At 38.4% G+C, this 18,592-nt stretch overlaps 1 protein-coding gene across 17 annotated transcripts in view; it reads left to right on the forward strand.

Annotated features, from left to right (window-relative positions):
• Positions 1-17,251, forward strand: part of RAPGEF2 (Rap guanine nucleotide exchange factor 2) — a 486,440-nt gene extending 469,189 nt beyond the window's left edge. For 6 of the 17 annotated variants that reach the window (XM_078002396.1, XM_015139430.3, XM_028848848.2 and 3 more), the window contains 11 exons: positions 169-380; positions 471-594; positions 1,226-1,249; positions 2,301-2,524; positions 3,970-4,179; positions 6,935-7,087; positions 7,862-7,984; positions 9,491-9,716; positions 10,285-10,844; positions 12,648-12,953; positions 15,212-17,251. In XM_078002396.1, coding sequence (XP_077858522.1) covers positions 169-380; positions 471-594; positions 1,226-1,249; positions 2,301-2,524; positions 3,970-4,179; positions 6,935-7,087; positions 7,862-7,984; positions 9,491-9,716; positions 10,285-10,844; positions 12,648-12,953; positions 15,212-15,237 — 2,188 coding nt within the window. In that variant the 3' untranslated portion in view covers positions 15,238-17,251. The remainder of the gene's footprint in view (positions 1-168; positions 381-470; positions 595-1,225; positions 1,250-2,300; positions 2,525-3,969; positions 4,180-6,934; positions 7,088-7,861; positions 7,985-9,490; positions 9,717-10,284; positions 10,845-12,647; positions 12,954-15,211) is intronic. The other 11 variants (XM_028848850.2, XM_078002398.1, XM_078002400.1 and 8 more) reach the window with 3 other exon arrangements.
• Positions 17,252-18,592: the final 1,341 nt, after the last annotated feature.

Below are 18,592 nucleotides of genomic sequence, written 5' to 3' on the forward strand. Positions count from 1 at the left end.
TTCCCTGTGCCATCTCATTCCCCAGAATTATCATCAACAGTTTCTTATGCAGCCTTCTGTAAATTGTTTTGCATATAAAGCATAAACAAGGAGGTGTTATGTGTCAATAAATAATCTGTACACTATTTTACTTTAGTTGTTATATCACATTTCTTTTTCTCCTCTCAGTGGCCTAAACCTGGCACCAGTGGCAAGACTGCGAACAACCTGGGAGAAACTTCCCAATAAATACGAAAAACTATTTCAAGATCTCCAAGACCTGTTTGATCCTTCCAGAAACATGGCGAAATATCGCAATGTTCTCAATAGTCAAAACCTACAACCACCCATAATCCCTCTGTTTCCAGTTATCAAGAAGGATCTCACCTTCCTTCACGAAGGTAAACATAAGGCAGAGGGTTTCCATCTTTGCTTGGAGAAGCACAGAATAAATGCCATGTGATTTCCTTTTTCTTCTCTGTCAATTTCAGGAAATGACTCAAAAGTAGACGGGCTGGTCAATTTTGAGAAGTTAAGGATGATCGCAAAAGAAATTCGTCACGTTGGCCGAATGGCTTCAGTGAACATGGACCCAGCCCTCATGTTCAGGACTCGGTGAGTATGTCATCTTCAGTGCCACGTGTGAGAGTAGAGAAGGTTAAATTTAGAGCTTCCCAATAAATGATTTTTTAAAAGTTTGAGTATTTACATTTGTCCTACGGCAGAAATTATAGTAGGATGTGCTGAGAATCACCTGTGAGCTCTAATTTGGAATAAATGTCTTATTCCTTATAAAGTGTTCTTTTGGCTGTCAGTAAAAACAGTTTGTCCTTCAGATATTTTCAGTGTAATAGTCACAATTATGTATTTCTTATTTCTCAGAACACTGACTTGTAGAGCTAAAACTCATAACTAGTAGTATGAACTAAAATATGTAAATATCCGAAATAGTCTTGTCTTAATATCCACACAACAGATTTAGCTAGCAGTGTAGTAAAAAGTGATTAATTCAGTGAAAGAGAGAAAAGTCGGTCTTAATTCTAGAACAAAAAATTTAAATATATTTGTCTTTTAAGCTAGAAAAATATTTCTAGTAAAGTTGCGTGTGTGAGGTGATTATGCAGTTTAATGTTTGTGGGCTTCTAGAACTGCTTATCCAGAAGTCTAGTCCTTTCTTTCTGAGCTTGTGATCTTTCTGTCTCTCTTTCTACACCCATGCTTCAATCTCCATGGCTCTCACTTACAGGAAGAAGAAATGGCGGAGTTTGGGGTAAGTGGTGGAGACCTTGCATACCCACACACAGTCCTTATTCTGCTCATTGTATTGTTTTCTTACCTGCTGTATTTTCTGATGCTTTGCATTTTTGCATTTTTTTCCTTAACCCTCTTGCTGTAGCAGAATTTCAGACGGCAAACTGACTTCAAGTTTAATCTGTTGGGGCTTTTGCTTTTGAAGTCATGATCCATGAGAGCTGTGAAATGATTGATGACTGTTCTGGGGAACTATAGGCCAGTTTTTCTGAACTCTTAGAAAGATTTTATTTTAATATAATTGGTGTGTCTTGAAATGCGGAAAGCTCAAAGTAGGGGGAGGGGAGGAAGGATATTAGAAGGAAAAATTGTACAATTAAAATATTTCACAGATATGTGAGAAATAAATATTTTTAATATAAAATAGGTGCCCCCAGGTGTTAAACCCAAATTTTTTACAGCTCAACTAACTACTATTTTCATTCTGTATAAACCAATCCTTTTTAAAAATAATTCTTAACAATTCATGTGCTCAATAGTTTCCATACATACATGTTTACATTTGCATGATTGTTTTATTAACAGATTGACCGTATTACTTTAAAAACTCACTACATTCAACTCAAGGAATAAGAAGACAATTGTGAACATTGTAGTTAATTTTATTTAAATATATATATAATATCCTCTTTAGGGGAAGTAATCTTAATGTTGCAAATCTTAATGATTATAGCTGTGTATTCTTGCATGAGCTTTTATATGTAATTATTATTTTCTGGCATCTGTGAGAGAACTGCCTTAAATGCTCTATAGAGGTGAAAAGTAGAATTTCCTAGTTCGAACTGAACAGGTGCCAAACATATATTTTTATATGTATATTATGTATAATTTTCTTTTAACTAAATTTTTTTAATCTATATTATTCTATATTCCTGTGTAACAGTTTACTCACTGGAATGAAGCATGTGACCTTTTGAACATAGAATATTAATATCAGTCTTGGCACGTTTTAAATAGATAAAGTACTCCCATGCTAGAGTGAGCTGCATATCTACCTTTTCATCTTCCAGGTCTCTCAGCCAGGGTAGTACAAACGCAACAGTGCTAGATGTTGCTCAGACAGGTGGTCATAAAAAGCGGGTACGTCGTAGTTCCTTTCTCAATGCCAAAAAGCTTTATGAAGATGCCCAAATGGCTCGAAAAGTGAAGCAGTACCTTTCCAATTTGGAGCTAGAAATGGACGAGGAGAGTCTTCAGACATTATCTCTGCAGTGTGAGCCAGCAACCAACACATGTGAGTTTTTCCTTAAAGTGGCTGCCGACTTTGGCTAGAATGCAGATTTGTTTCCTGTACAGTGATATGGGCAGTGACAAAATAAGGCTTAGTGCAGAGGGGGAGCTGGCAATCATGAGATATACTAGTCCTTCCCTTGAATGCTAATATTGAATACTGGATAGCACTGTGCGCGGCCAGGCCCTCAGGTCAGCTGGGTTAGTGTGTGGAGGATGACACTGTCCACATCTAGGGCAACCCGTTGCTTTAGTTTCACCTGGACACAGCCAGTACACATGCAAGGGGCGCATATGTAGATATGGCTCCCAATTATGTGTCTTGTGTTCTCAGAAAGGTGCCCCCAAATTATGGGCACCCTGAGGGGAGTCGGGGCATAAAGTTGAGTGTGCTGGCTGCCTTTTAACCACTAGCCCAGACAACACCCAACAAGAAATTCACCTACCAGTTAGAGCAATAATTCTGCTCCACAATGAACTACAATAGCCATTAAAAATCGGGTTAGTCTATAAATGGGGCAGTTTTTTTTTGCTAAATCTGCATCTTGACAAAGGCATTTTCCATTCAATACACTCCTGTGTCTTTTATGTGCAGATTTGAAGATGTCTGCTATAGGATTTAGTTTAGATAGGTGATTTGAGAAGATTTGGATTATTAGATTTACCCAGGACACTGTAGAAGCACTGTGTCATGGTGAAGAGCTTGTCCTCTGGAGTCAGAGTGGTCTGAGTTCAAATCCTGTTTGCCTCCTCTTACTAGCAATGCAGCCTTAGGCAAGTTACTTGACCTCCCTAATCCTTAGCTTCCAGGTGTGTATAAGGGAGGAAGCATACATATGTCATTGAGTTTTGCATATTAAGATACTACATGCACAATATTTAATTGTCCTAAATTGCTTTGCCATTTATCTACCACAAAATATATACTCAGTATAATACTCAAGCATTTTTGGCTACTGTTTGCTTGCATAGATAATTCTACCTCCTAGGAATGTGGTAGTAAATAGATTGCAGTTGGCAGCATTTATTAAATAAAAACTTAGTGCATATACTTGTCAACCAATTTGGAACACCATTTTAGAAAAATAGTGTCTGATGACTTGTCTGTTGTAGTTTTTATCATGTATTTGTGTCTTTCATATACATGGATATAACATATTGAACTACCCACATTTTTCTATATTTGTAATGGGGTGTTTAATAGTATAATCATCTTTTGAGATTGCTGACTTCATAAAGTAGATACCTTTGTCCTGCCACATACCTAATATTTTCTGTAACTAGGGTCCCCCATATCCATTTCTGTGCTTCATAAAGGCAGCAGGACGAAAGGTGTGCCTTTTAGTATTCTAACTGCAGAAAATGCTCACACAGTTCTAAAATTATCTTCTACATAGCTACTAGCATCTAAAATTCTTTGTTCTATTTTCAAACCCAAACAATTACCAGTGCCTAAGAATCCTGGTGACAAAAAGCCTGTCAAATCCGAGACCTCTCCGGTAGCTCCAAGGGCAGGGTCACAGCAGAAAGCTCAGTCCCTGCCACAGCCCCAGCAGCAGCCACCACCAGCACATAAAATCAACCAGGGACTGCAGGTTCCCGCCGTGTCCCTTTATCCTTCACGGAAGAAAGTGCCCGTAAAGGATCTCCCACCTTTTGGTAAGTGATTACATTCGTTTCTTTTTTTGGTGCCATTCACTCTCATGGTTTGCAAATTAGGAAAAAAATATTTGTCTTGGATAACTTTGTCTAATATATTTGAGTTTCTATGTTAATTATTAGCTCCTAATAAAACCTGAACATTGAGCAAGTTAAACCTGACTTTGCCAATGGAAGGGGTTGTTTTTATAAGTAATATCTCATTTAATCACGCTAATTTGCTACGACAGGGTGTTAATAGAGAGTTATGTGTCCATTTAATTTTTGCTGAGTGCAGAAGATGCTTTGTTCATTTACATTATTTAAACTGGTTTTGCCTTACAACCAACGAACTGCTGGGATTTAAGCAGAATATTTTTAAGTTAAATGAATTGTCTGAAGGTAAATTCTTATTTGTTGACTCACTGATTCTATAGCTTAGGGGGAAAAATAAAGCAACTAACTCCTGAGTATGGAGGAGTTAAATTACACTTCATCTTTCCTACGAAAAGAAAAACATCTAGTAGTTTAGCCCCTTTGTGGAAGTGGTACAACACAATAATTTTTCATAAAATGCACAGCTTGTTTTTTTCTACGTATATGTGAATGAAATAATTGATAAAAAATAAATTATTAAAAATAAAGGGATAGTAGGGTGGGCGCGGTAGCTCACGCCTGTAATCCCAGCACTTCAGGAGGCTGAGGCAGGTGGATCACTTGAGGCCAGGAGTTAGAGACCAACTTGCCCAACGTGGCAAAACCCCGTCTTTACGAAAAATACAAAACGTAGCTGGGCATGATGGTGCATGCCTGCAGTCCTAGCTACCTGGGAAGCTAAGGCACAAGAATTGCTTGAACCTGGGGGGTGGAAATTGTAGTGAGCCGAGATTGCATCATTGCACTCCAACCTGGGCGACAGAGCAAGACTCTGTCGATCGATCGATCAATAGATAGATAGAAGGGAAAGAGTTTACTTAGATAACATTGGATGTTGATAGCTACGTCCCTGCACAGTTACAGCCCATCTGTATGGCTGGGGTGAGAGTCATTTATTTCATAGACCTCTCACATGTTCTCTGTCCTCACCTCGACCATCTGATCAGCAAATGTCCTCTTTATTGATATTGGGGGGGAGAGTAAGAAAAGAACACCTTTCCTTGATACGTTTCTCCTTTCAAATATTTGTGTTGATCCCCTCATCACAAACACATTGAATTATGTGTTTCTTTATATATTGTTTTTAATATGCATGCATTCCTGAATCCCCTGCAGTCTGACTTCTGTATCCTCTTTATGCAGAACTTCTCATATGGAAGAATATCAGTCTTCACTTTAGCTAAAAACAGCTTATTAGCCATATTTAATATAATGTAGATGTGTCTGAGTATAAAGCTCTATCCCCCATGTTTCTGAAGCCATAGCTCTCAAAATGTCTTTAGTTCCATTTACGAACTTTAGAAATGTGGATGAAATATCATTTGTTGTCTTGTATTTATTTAGTTTAACATACACATTTAAAGTCACAGTATATAAAATACTAATTTAGAGATGCTGCAGGTGTTTCCCCCACTCCAGTTCATGAAAGAGTTTTGTTCTATATACTTTCTACATCTTTAACATTGGTGTCTTTGTCCATCACTGGGACCACTTTTGAAGTATCTAACACAGCTTTCTCAGGCATAACATCTTCACATCCATCCACATGGTTTGAAAGATAGTACTTTTTGAATCTGTGTGTGATGCTGGCCTTGGAAATTTTTTCCACATCAAAACTACCCATTCAATTAGCTTTATTTCCTGTGTATATGATTTCTACATGTAATCAAAGTATTGCTTTAAAAGGTTTTTTTTAAAAAAAGATTGTATTAAAACAACATCAGACTGCTTACATGAAGTGAAATGAAAGATTAAATCTTTGTTAAATTTTACTAACACTAATCTGAGGTGGTTTCAGGCTGTAGTGCCTTCCCAAATATCTCTTTGTTGTTCAAAATAAAATTGAGAGTGCCTATTAAAAATATTTTACTGTAACTTCCTCATTTATGAAAAATAATTTTGAGGAGGGAAATCATCTTACATTGACATATAGAATAATTTTTCCTCCACTCTCATCCTGTTGGATCCTACACATGGTGCTGGCTCACTTCTTCTTCTGAAACCACCTTCCAAGGTTTTGTGACACAGCACTTTCATGGTCTCTTCCGCCCTTCTCTTTCATCTGTTTACTTGATCAAGTATTAACTGCATGGAATTCCTTAGAGCACCTTCATTCACTTTCCTGGTTAGCTCCTCTTAGCTCTTGCCTCTGTACTCTTCTCCCTTTATTCTCACTTCCCTTGAGCTACCCCTTTCCAAGGATACAAAACAGCTTCCAACTCAAATTTGGTTTCTAATAATAAACATATCTAGCTGTGCCACTTCCATCCTAAATTCAGTGTGTCCAAATTGTCCATTTTTTCTTCAATGTTTACTAATATATTGTTGAATAAAGATGGTGACTACTTCAAAGTTTAGAATCTGATGTAAAATATCAAAAGCAAACTATTTCTGGTACTCGGCAGATATCAGCCTGAAACCAAACTACAGGTATGTCATGCCTTCTGTAGGCACTTACTCTGTGGACCATGAAGAATACAAAGAACATTTACATTGTAAATAGGTTGAACCTCAATGTAATGATATTAAATCTTAGCACAAAAGAGTTTTTCAGTCATAAATGGTGTTTATTTTCAGACTTGAAAATACATATGTAAGGGGTTTTTTTTTTCTATTATAGGCATAAACTCTCCACAAGCTTTAAAGAAAATTCTTTCTTTGTCTGAAGAAGGAAGTTTGGAACGTCACAAGAAGCAAGCTGAAGACACAATATCAAATGCGTCTTCGCAGCTTTCTTCTCCTCCTACTTCTCCACAGAGTTCTCCAAGGAAAGGTAGAATTAAATTACTTTTTGTTTTCTTGTATTGAAACCTGTACATTTTGGCTATGGGAAATTCCAGAGTTATATATTACATAATTCTTAACGTTATCGTCATTTAAGATGAGCTCATATGTAATTGCCCAATGGATTTTTTTCCCTCAGTTCATAAATTTGGAAGAATGGCGGTTTTTAAAAATGTTATACTTACAATAAATAGTATTAAATTTATAACTATAAGAAGCCTTTTAAAAATACATTTAATTTTTATTCATGATAAATATACAAAGAATTTTTTATATTAAAATTTGTTCTAACTAAATTTGGTTCTATGATATTAATACGGAGAAGAGGGCTTTGAAAACATGAAAAACTAATACCTTCCTGATTTATTTTTTCATTGTATTAACACAGGTCTTGATTACCTTTTTGGTTGCTACCTTGTTTTATTTTTAAAGAGACTATATTTTAGGTACTCAGAGACACCTCCTTATGTTGATACCTTCTCATATTAAAAGAGTAGGTAATTTTCTGCTGCATAACTCTTAAGGCTTCTTCCTCCTCCTACCCTTTTAACTGAATGAGTGTAAGCCAATAATAAATGGCTAGGACTGAATTTTCCCTAAAGGAAGGCCAAAAGGGCTTAATACATTGTTAAATTTCACTGACACAACAGGTATTGCTTTACTTGGTGGATATTTCAGACATCTGTGCATTTTGTATGGGTATCAGTCTCTCCTGTCCTTGTTACATGGATGCATCTCAATTCTTTTCTCATCCTGTTGTTAGGTGGCAGTGGCAATCAGCTGAGATCTTTTGGCTCCGGGCAGTTGGACTTAACCAGTTCCTCCTCTTCTCTTGGAAGTGAGAACAGTAACAAGAATAACAATGCACCACGGACCTATGGGATAGGTGGGGTTTATAGAACCAAAAACGGGGTGGGAAAGAGAGGAATCATCTCATTAGTTAATGAAAATGGGAGAATTCCTCCAAATGTCAAGTGCTCCATCTGAGTGATTTACTTTTCTGAAGATTTTTTTTTTTAGCAGACTGTTCAGGGAAGGCTTTAAATCTTATCTGTCAGATCTTGCACTGTGGTTTTATAAAAAGACGTTTTATAAATGAACACATTAAATCTTATCAAGACCTGTGCAGCCTTTAAAAAATAAATCAGGAATTACCAATATACTGAAAGAACATACTTAAACTGGCAACATGTAGATGCTCTAGATTTTAGTTTTTCTTAGGTAAGTGGCATTGAAGAAATTTGCATTGCATATAATATAAAATAAATACTTAAGTAACATGAGATCCCTAGTAATGTAGACAAGAAAAACAATGAATATTGAGAAAGAAGATTTGGATTTTTTTCATTAAAAACATCAAGATAGGGCCGGGCACAGTGGCTCACACCTGTAATCCCAGCACTTTGGGAGGCCGAGACAGGCTGATCACCTGAGGCCAGGAGTTCGAGACTAGCTTGACCCACATGGTGAAACCCCTGTCTCTAGTAAAAATACAAAAAAAAAAAAAAATTTGCCGGGCATGGTGGCACCCGCCTGTAATCCCAGCTACACTGGAGGCTGAGGCAGGAGAATCGCTTGAAGCCAGGAGGTGGAGTTTTCAGTGAGCCGAGATCCGCCACTGCACTCCAGCCTGGGTAACAGAGGGAGACTCCGTCTAAAAAAAAAAAAAAAATCAAGATAGGCCCCTTCCGTTGTGACTTTCAAAATTATTTTTAGTAACAAAAGAGAGTTACGGGTACTTTCAGGCCAAGAAGTGGACATCTGTTTAGCTATTCTGTAGTAACGATCTTGTGAAAAGTGCCCATTAACTCCTTCAAAACAATTGGCTTTTATGTGATTCAACCAATATTAATATTGAAAAACCAAATGGCAAAAATTCAAAGACATCTTCAGGTCTTATTTCTTATTTTTGTTTATATGTTTACTTAAAATTGTAAGTAGGATACAGATATTTCCAGTTGAATTATTCTATGCCATACAAGTTCTAAAAATTGAAAACTGTTGAAAACAAGATCAGTGGCTTTGCATTTTGAAAAAAACATACTTTAAAATCTGATCCGTTTTCTTCGTGATTTCTTTTCTATAGACTAATAGTGTAATGATATAGGTAAGGGAGCTAAGAATAGTCGAGTGGTGCCTTTTCTGCATGTTTTCCTAGCTTGTAGGATACTTTCTTTTTTCCTCTCTAAACTTTAATTAAACAACTTAAGCTTCATTAGAATAAAACATTTGTCTCTTAGTCATGTGGTATCTACAAGTGAAACGGAGTTTTTCTCCCCAGTTCTATAGAGATATCTATGCCTGCATTTTATTTTTGCTTCTATTTGGTATACTTCCCTTTGGTGTTATGAACCTAGAGAGTCTAATTAATATGGTCGTGTTTCTCATGCAGGCTATACTTTGGCTCCCAGTGGTACTGTGGATAATTTTTCAGATTCTGGTCACAGTGAAATTTCTTCACGATCCAGTATTGTCAGCAATTCGTCTTTTGACTCAGTGCCAGTCTCACTGCACGATGAGAGGCGCCAGAGGCATTCTGTCAGCATCGTGGAAACAAACCTAGGGGTGGGCAGGATGGAGAGGCGGACCATGATGGAACCTGATCAATATAGCTTGGGGTAGGTGGCTTTTCTTAGTGTTCTTTTGAATTTATCCTTCCATCTCTCTTTTGGTAATGAGTCTTTTCTCCCAGATGTTTATTTTTATTTATTTTACATAATGCCTAAGAATTTTTCTCCCATCCCAGTTCTGATTTTTCACAATTTCTACACTAAGTATCATGTTATTTTTGTTAAGCAGACTGCTTTTTTAGTTAAGTTTTTTCTTCAGTGGAACACAATTGTTCTGTTTTAAAGGCAGAGGGTGACTGTAGGATCCATCCTGAAATAATCAAATTATATTGAGCCATCCTTATTGTTGTCGGAAATTTTTTTTTTTTTTTTTTTTTTTTTAATGTCACGTTGCATTCTTTTCCCCCATGCCTGTTTTATAGTAATGACAAACTCAGAAAGCTAGACGTGGCAGAACTGGCCACTATAAGGCAATTCAGTGCTACTTTTATCCTGTTTCTGGGATGAAAGCAAGCTACCTTTCTAGGAAAAAGGGTGTTTTGGTTTTATCATAGTTGAATTAGTTATCAATCTTGGTTTGTTTTTTTTTTCTTTTCCATTTCTTTTAACCACTTAGGTCCTATGCACCAATGTCCGAGGGTCGAGGCTTATATGCTACAGCTACAGTGATTTCTTCTCCAAGCACAGAGGAACTTTCCCAGGATCAGGGGGATCGTGCGTCACTTGATGCTGCTGACAGTGGCCGTGGGAGCTGGACGTCATGCTCAAGTGGCTCCCATGATAATATACAGACAATCCAGCACCAGAGAAGCTGGGAGACTCTTCCATTTGGGCACACTCACTTTGATTATTCAGGGGATCCTGCAGGTTTATGGGCATCAAGCAGCCATATGGACCAAATCATGTTTTCTGATCATAGCACAAAGTATAACCGGCAAAATCAAAGTAGAGAGAGCCTTGAACAAGCCCAGTCCCGAGCAAGCTGGGCGTCTTCCACAGGTTACTGGGGAGAAGACTCAGAAGGTGACACAGGCACAATAAAGCGGAGGGGTGGAAAGGACGTTTCCATTGAAGCCGAAAGCAGTAGCATAACATCTGTGACCACAGAAGAAACCAAGTCAGTCCCCATGCCTGCCCACATAGCTGTGGCATCAAGTACTACAAAGGGGCTCATTGGTAAGTTTTAAAATTGGGGGACTTTGTCATGTCTGGATCATGTCTTTAATGTAACTTATTACAATAGTAAAATTATGTGTTTGTTGGTTCTTTTCCTCATTTTCTCCATTGTACTTCCAAAGTGGTGGTGTGTTAAGGTCTTTGAAATCAATAGTGGTTAAGAGCTCAGGTTTTGTGGTCAGGTACATACAGATATATTCCTACATAACAAAACATTCAGTAAATCTTAGCTATTAGGATCAGTAGATTGTCATTGTGGATATGATCTAGTCTAATTTTTTTCTCTTAACCTAAAAATCAGGATAGATTCCTATTATTCATAGAGGAGAAATTTTTCTTTAATTGAAACTCTTTTATATCTTTTATTCTTCTATTTTGTTCCCTTGATTGTGTTTAGAACTATACACTTTGTATATTTAAAAGTCTCCCATTGATTTTTATTCTGCACACACATCGATTCTTGATAAGCAATTATTTGTGCACAATGCAGAAGGAGGGAGAGGTGCTAATAGTACAGTGACTAAGAGCACGGGCTTTGGAGTCAGGCGGACTGGGGATTGAATCCTTGTTTTGCCACTTTATTAGTTTTGTGACATTGGGGAAAATACAAAGCAGTGCCTGTTTCCTCATCTGTAAAACGAGCTTAATAATTTCTACTTAATAGAGTTAGTGGGAGGATTCAAGGAAATTTATGCAAAGTATTTAGAACAGTGCCCAGATAGTAGATTCATTAAGTACATGAAAGCTATTGGTGCTGCTGTTTCTGTTAGAAGAGGCTGTCATGCTCCCTCAGCCCTGTTGAGATGTATTTTCTATGGCACAATTAACATCTATATAGATGAAGTGTAGAAACAGATTATTGGTTGTAGAGTGAGAAATTCTGGAGTATAATCATTACAGACATTACTTTTATTAGTAGGAAAATTGTAGTTATTTAGCCATGTAAATAGTCATGGGTAGATTTCAAGTTTAATATCCTTTTACAATGAATAAGGAGAAAACAGTAAATATTCTTAGGTTGGACTTTTTCAAGTGCTTACAACTAATACTCGGAATTTGTATTGCAAAGGAAGGAAGAATGATTTTTAGTTCCTAACAGTTGAGTTTAAAAAGTTCAAGAAAATAAAACTTTAGTTTTACTTGCCTATACAGTAGGTTTCATATTCTAGGTCATGAGCATCAATAAAGGGATTTTAAGAAAAATTGACACCTTATAGTAATAGTTTTAGAGTTTTTAAATTGGTATCCTTTGTGTGACTTTTCCAAATTTATTTTAATTCACTGTTTCCGTAAGTGAAGTCCTAAGACCCAAGAGTGATGTGGAATTGCTTCTCTGCCTGGTAAAGATAAATGCCCAGAAAAAGGGCAGATCCGGCAGGCAGAGAGGAAAAAGGAAACTTGTACCAAGCGCAAACAGGTTCCAGGCATAGTGCTGTGTACTTAGGTTCTTCCTGTGCTTCAGTCTTTCCAATAAGTCCAGGGGTTAGGTTTTAATCTTGCTACTATTTTATAGTTACAAACTGTTTTAAACAGACAAGCAGCCCATTTAAAGATGAAAGTACTTAGATGCACTAGCAGCTTTTCTCACCAACTGTTTCACCACACAGTGATAACCATTGTGAAATTTGGTTTAATTAACATGCATTCCCTGGCCTGCCTCACACCGCACCTCTGACCCATACCACACAAATTCACATTTGCTGCTACACTGTGGATGCTGTTTTAATAATTATTTTTATATTTTTAATTAAACTTTTGTGGCATGAACTACTTTTTAATGCTGGTGCATTGTTTCTACTCTAGCACGAAAGGAGGGCAGGTATCGAGAGCCCCCGCCCACCCCTCCCGGCTACATTGGAATTCCCATTACTGACTTTCCAGAAGGGCACTCCCATCCAGCCAGGAAACCTCCGGACTACAACGTGGCCCTTCAGAGATCGCGGATGGTCGCGCGATCCTCCGACACAGCTGGGCCTTCATCTGTACAGCAGCCACATGGGCATCCCACCAGCAGCAGGCCTGTGAACAAACCTCAGTGGCATAAGCCGAACGAGTCCGACCCACGCCTCGCCCCCTATCAGTCCCAAGGGTTTTCCACCGAGGAGGATGGTATATACACATAAATATTCCTAAAACCTCCAAGTTAGATGTGTTCACTTATGCTGCTTCCCAAGGCATTTCTGTTTTCTTAACACTGCAGTCAGCTATGTCTAACCATACACCACACAAAGAACACTATATTCAGAGTTCCAAATTTAGGGTTACGGCTGTTGACTGCTCTGTGTGTGTGTGTGTGTGTGTGTGTGTGTGTGTGTGTCCCTAAATGGCTTTAAAAATGCCAAAGATTATGGAGGGAGTCACTTAAAATACAGTGTGTATATAACTGGATTTCTTTTCTAATTCTCACTAAAATTTGACGGCTTTCTGTGTGTCTGTGTGTTTCCCTAAATGGCTTCAAAAATGCCAAAGATTATGGAGGGAGTCACTTAAAATATAGTGTTTATATGACTTGATTTCTTTTCTAATTCTCACTAAAATTGAAGTACTTCTGTGACCCTATTTTGAGAAAAAGAATAAGGCAGGTGCGATGGCTTACACCTATAATCCCAGCACTTTGGGAGGCCGAGGCAGGCAGATCACTTGAGCTCAGGAATTTGAGACTAGCCTGGCCAAAATAGTGAAACCCTGTTTCTACTGAAAATACAAAAATTAGCCAGGTGTGGTGGCAGGCACCTGTAATCCCAGCTATTCGGGAGGCTGAGGCAGGAGAATCACTTGAGCCCGGGAGGCAGAGGTTGCAGCGAGCCAACAACATGTCACTGCACTCCAGCCTGGGCGACAGAGGGAGACTCTGTCTCAAAAAAAGAAAAAGAAAATAAAAATCTCACAAGTTTGTGCTGTTGTCAAGAATTTTAGAAGCATCTAGGACTCTCAAAGGTGGATGGTTAAAGTTTTCTGTGGAAACTTTATATTTGCACTTTTAATGAATTGGGACTCATTTGGAAATGAAAGTCTGATAAAGAAAGATACACTATCAGCCAGCCCGGTGGCTCATGCCTGTAATCCCAGCGCTTTGGGAGGCTGAGGTGGGAGGATTGCTTGAGGCCAGGAGTTTGAGACAAGCCTGGGCAACAAGTGAGACCTGTCTCCATAAAAATATTTTTCAAATGACCCAGGTGTGGTGGCATGTGCCCATAGTCCTAGCTACTATGGAGGCTGAAGTGGAAGGATCACTTGAGCCTCGGAGTTCAGGACTGCAGTGACCCACGATTGTGCCACTGCACCGTAGCCTAGGTAGCAGAGCAAGACCCTGTCTCTAAAAGAGAGAAGGGGAGGGAGAAAGGGAGGGAACGAAGGAACCCACATTGTCTGTAACTCTTTGTGCATTCTTTCTACAAACCTATCTGACCATGCTGAATTGAGAATGAGGAAGGAGATTATGTCCTCCCATCCTCTTTAAAGTTTTCAGTTTAACATGTTTGATTACACAATCATAGATAAAAGCAACACATGACCGGGAGATTGGGAGGCTGAGGCGGGAGAATCACTTGAGCCCGGGAGGCGGAGGTTGCAGTGAGCCAAGAACACTGCACTGTGGATGGCAAACCCACACCCTGTCTCAAAAAAATTAAATAAATAGAAAAACATTACAAATGAAAATTACTTAAAATCCTGCCACTTGCAGACAGCCATTATTAAAATGTGGTTACATATCCTAGACTTTTTGTGTGTATCTGATCTTATATTATTTTTTTAAAATGACACATGCTGTTTTACAACTTTTTAAAATGAATTTATTTACTTTCTGAACAAAAATATATAATGCATATCTTTTTAATGTTGTGTGTGTGTATATATGTAAAGATATGTATTGCATACATTTTAACCTTTTTATTGTTGTTCATCATTGCTTAGGAGAAAAGACAAGGATTCTAAGTGAGCTCTACTAAAAAGAATATGATTTTTTTTTTTTTTTTTTTTTGAGGCGGAGTCTTCACTCTGTCGCCCAGGCTGGAGTGCAGTGGCGCCATCTCGGCTCACTGCAAGTTCCGCCTCCCGGGTTCGCGCCATTCTCCTGCCTCAGCCTCCCGAGTAGCTGGGACTACAGGCGCCCGCCACCGCGTCCGGCTAATTTTTTGTATTTTAGTAGAGACAGGGTTTCACCGTGTTAGCCAGGATGGTCTCGATCTCCTGACCTCGTGATCCGCCCGCCTCGGCCTCCCAAAGTGCAGGGATTACAGGCGTGAGCCACCGCGCACGGCCGAATATGATATTTTTATTTAGCACATCAGTGAATATATTCTCTATAGCACAAGAAATTACTTGCTTGCTCATTTATTTCTTTTTCTTCCCTGCTGTATTTGCAGAAGATGAACAAGTTTCTGCTGTTTGAGGCACAGGCTTTTCTGGATCCAGAGCGAGCCACCTGAAGGGAGAGCACAGGAAGATGTCCCGAGCATTGGAGCCTTGGAACTCACATTCTGAGGATGGTGGACCAGTTTGCCTCCTTCCCTGCCTTAAAAGCAGCATGGGGCTTCTTCTCCCCTTCTTCCTTTCCCCTTTGCATGTGAAATACTGTGAAGAAATTGCCCTGGCACTTTTCAGACTTTGTTGCTTGAAATGCACAGTGCAGCAATCTTCGAGCTCCCACTGTTGCTGCCTGCCACATCACACAGTATCATTCCAAATTCCAAGATCATCCCAACAAGATGATTCACTCTGGCTGCACTTCTCAATGCCTGGAAGGATTTTTTTTAATCTTCCTTTTAGATTTCAATCCAGTCCTAGCACTTGATCTCATTGGGATAATGAGAAAAGCTAGCCATTGAACTACTTGGGGCCTTTAACTCACCAAGGAAGACAAAGAAAAACAATGAAATCCTTTGAGTATAGTGCTTGTCCACTTGTTTACAATGTCCTCCTTTAAAAAAAAAAAAAATGAATTTAGAGATTTTGTTCAGAGAGTAAATGTATATCCATTTAATGATTACAGTATTATTTTAAACCTTAAGTAGGGTTGCCAGCCTGGTTTCTGAAAAACCAAATATGCCGGACAGGGTGTGGCCACACCAAGAAGACGGGAAAACCTGGCTTGTGACCCTGGCTTCCCGTGTCCTTCTGGTCTCACCCGCGAAGTGCCCTATCCTGGAAGTATGAAATGTTAGCCAATTAATACCAAGACACCTCATCTGCTCCTTCCCCAGTGGATGGGGTTCTTCTGTAAAACTGTTTGCACATGGCCAGGGGAGGGAACTAGGACCCTTGTGTCTTGTCTGAGCCTTATGGAGGCAGGACGGTGTCATTGGCGGATGTGTCCTGCTCCATTGAGATGGATGGCAAACCCCATTTTTAAGTTATATTTCTTTGATTTTTGTTAATTTAGAGGTTTAGGTTTTGTTTTTCTTTTTTCTTTTTTTTTTTTGAGAGAAACATTTATAACTGGATAGCATTGCAGTGAAAGCAGCTTGGGATGTTGGAGCTAATGCCAGCTGTTTATACTGCTCTTTCAAGACAGCCTCCCTTTATTGAATTGGCATTAGGGAATAAACAAGCCTTTAAATGTGATAAAAGATCAAAAACCTGGTTAGATATGCCAGCCTTTGCAAGGCAGGTTAGTCACCAAAGACTAACCTCCCAGTGGCTTTATGGACGCTGCATATAGAGAAGGCCTAAGTGTAGCAACCATCTGCTCACAGCTGCTATTAACCCTTTAATGACTGAAATGACCCCTCCACTCTATTTTTGTGTTGTTTTTGCACAGACTCCGGAAAAGTGAAGGCTGCCAATCTGAGTAGTACTCAAATGTGAGGAACTGCTGGTCTTGGATTTTTTTTCCATTAAATTCAGCTGATCATATTGATCAGTAGATAAACGTAAATAGCTTCAAATTTTAAAAGTGGAATTGCAGTGTTTTTTCACTGTATCAAAAAATGTCAGTGCTTTATTTAATAATTCTCTTCTGTATCATGGCATTTGTCTACTTATATATTACATTGTCAATTATGCATTTGTAATTTTACATGTAATATGCATTATTTGCCAGTTTTATTATATAGGCTATGGACCTCATGTGCATATAGAAAGACAGAAATCTAGCTCTACCACAAGTTGCACAAATGTTATCTAAGCATTAAGTAATTGTAGAACATAGGACTGCTAATCTCAGTTCGCTCTGTGATGTCAAGTGCAGAATGTACAATTAACTGGTGATTTCCTCATACTTTTGATACTACTTGTACCTGTATGTCTTTTAGAAAGACATTGGTGGAGTCTGTATCCCTTTTGTATTTTTAATACAATAATTGTACATATTGGTTATATTTTTGTTGAAGATGGTAGAAATGTACTATGTTTATGCTTCTACATCCAGTTTGTACAAGCTGGAAAATAAATAAATATAACGTAAAGCCTTGCCTATATACTTAATGAATCATGCATGCTTTTTATTATTAAAGTGGAATAGAAGCCTTTAGTCTCCTGCAGAAGCAAGTCCTTTGGCTGAAGATATTTAGCCTCTGGGTTATTGGAAACTGCCCAATAGCCTATTTATTTTAGGCAGATCTCTGTTGATCCAAAGCAATTAATATCATTAATGTTAGCACCAACCAAACCACGTTCAGAATTCAGTGTTTCTTGAAGATGCTGTCACAATATATTTGCATAACATTTGTCTCTTCTCAACCGTTTCCAACAGTAATCTTTATGGTACATAATATTTTGGTTCCCGGTATACATACTGAGAGACAGGACCTCAGAGAACTTAAACTGACATTCAAGGTCACGATCATTAAGTGAAGAGTACAATTTAGCTAGTGATTCTGGACTTCTAACTAGTACACAATATTGATATGAGTGCTGATGTCTCGTGTCTGAATAATACTTTATCAGAAGGGCACTTAATTTTAAAAGGTAAAAACCAGTTAAGTAGTAGCCTGCTTAAGCACATTTTTAAATGAGTGACTCATTTCTTTTCCTCAAGCAGGCATAACTAAAAGTATTATCCATCAGCCACTGAGAAGTCTCAGAAGTCGGAGTAGAAGCAACCGGAAACCAAGGCACCAAACACTGGAAAATGCGAGGGAGTCTGAAGCGGAGCGGGAAGAAGGTCCCTCCAGAAGCTTAACAGGAAAATGGCCAGGGCCAGGCTTCAAGGTCTTTCCAAGGCATTTGTGCCAGCTGTGTCGCTGAGTAAATTTTGAAAACCTGGACACCAAAAGAGTCGGGCAATTTATTTATTTACCATTCTAGTAGCTTCAACCACACCTTTTAAAAAATGAAGAACCTGCGTGTTTGTGTATGTTGTTACATGCTCACCTATGTTGTCTTTTCACTCTAAACCCATTCCTCAGGGACTTTCCTAAACTGTCACTCAGAAAGCTTAATTTTCTTAAGCTTTAAAAAAAAAATACTAAGAATCTGATGTTTTGGAAAATAACTTCTTTATCATCACTATTTGTGTTCTTCTAAAAATATGAGACAGTGACAAATAGGCCATGGTTTGTTATCCTTTTAGGTTTTATTAGACTTACGTTTTAGGATACCTCTGTGTAGCACAAGACTGGTCTCCACTTAAGGGTATCAAGAAATAAGTATTTGCCAAGTGTAACAGTTTGCAGGGACAGAGGTTAATCTATGTTATGTTAATAATAGAACTTTGCCAAGTTTTAGGGATATTGTAGAAGGTTTTGGTGAAGGTCTGATGCTCTCCACCCTAATCAAAGAGGCCACACAGACCTGGATCTGTGTTT

This window comes from Macaca mulatta, chromosome 5 (genome assembly GCF_049350105.2).
Source record: "Macaca mulatta isolate MMU2019108-1 chromosome 5, T2T-MMU8v2.0, whole genome shotgun sequence".
Classification (NCBI taxonomy): domain Eukaryota; kingdom Metazoa; phylum Chordata; class Mammalia; order Primates; family Cercopithecidae; genus Macaca; species Macaca mulatta.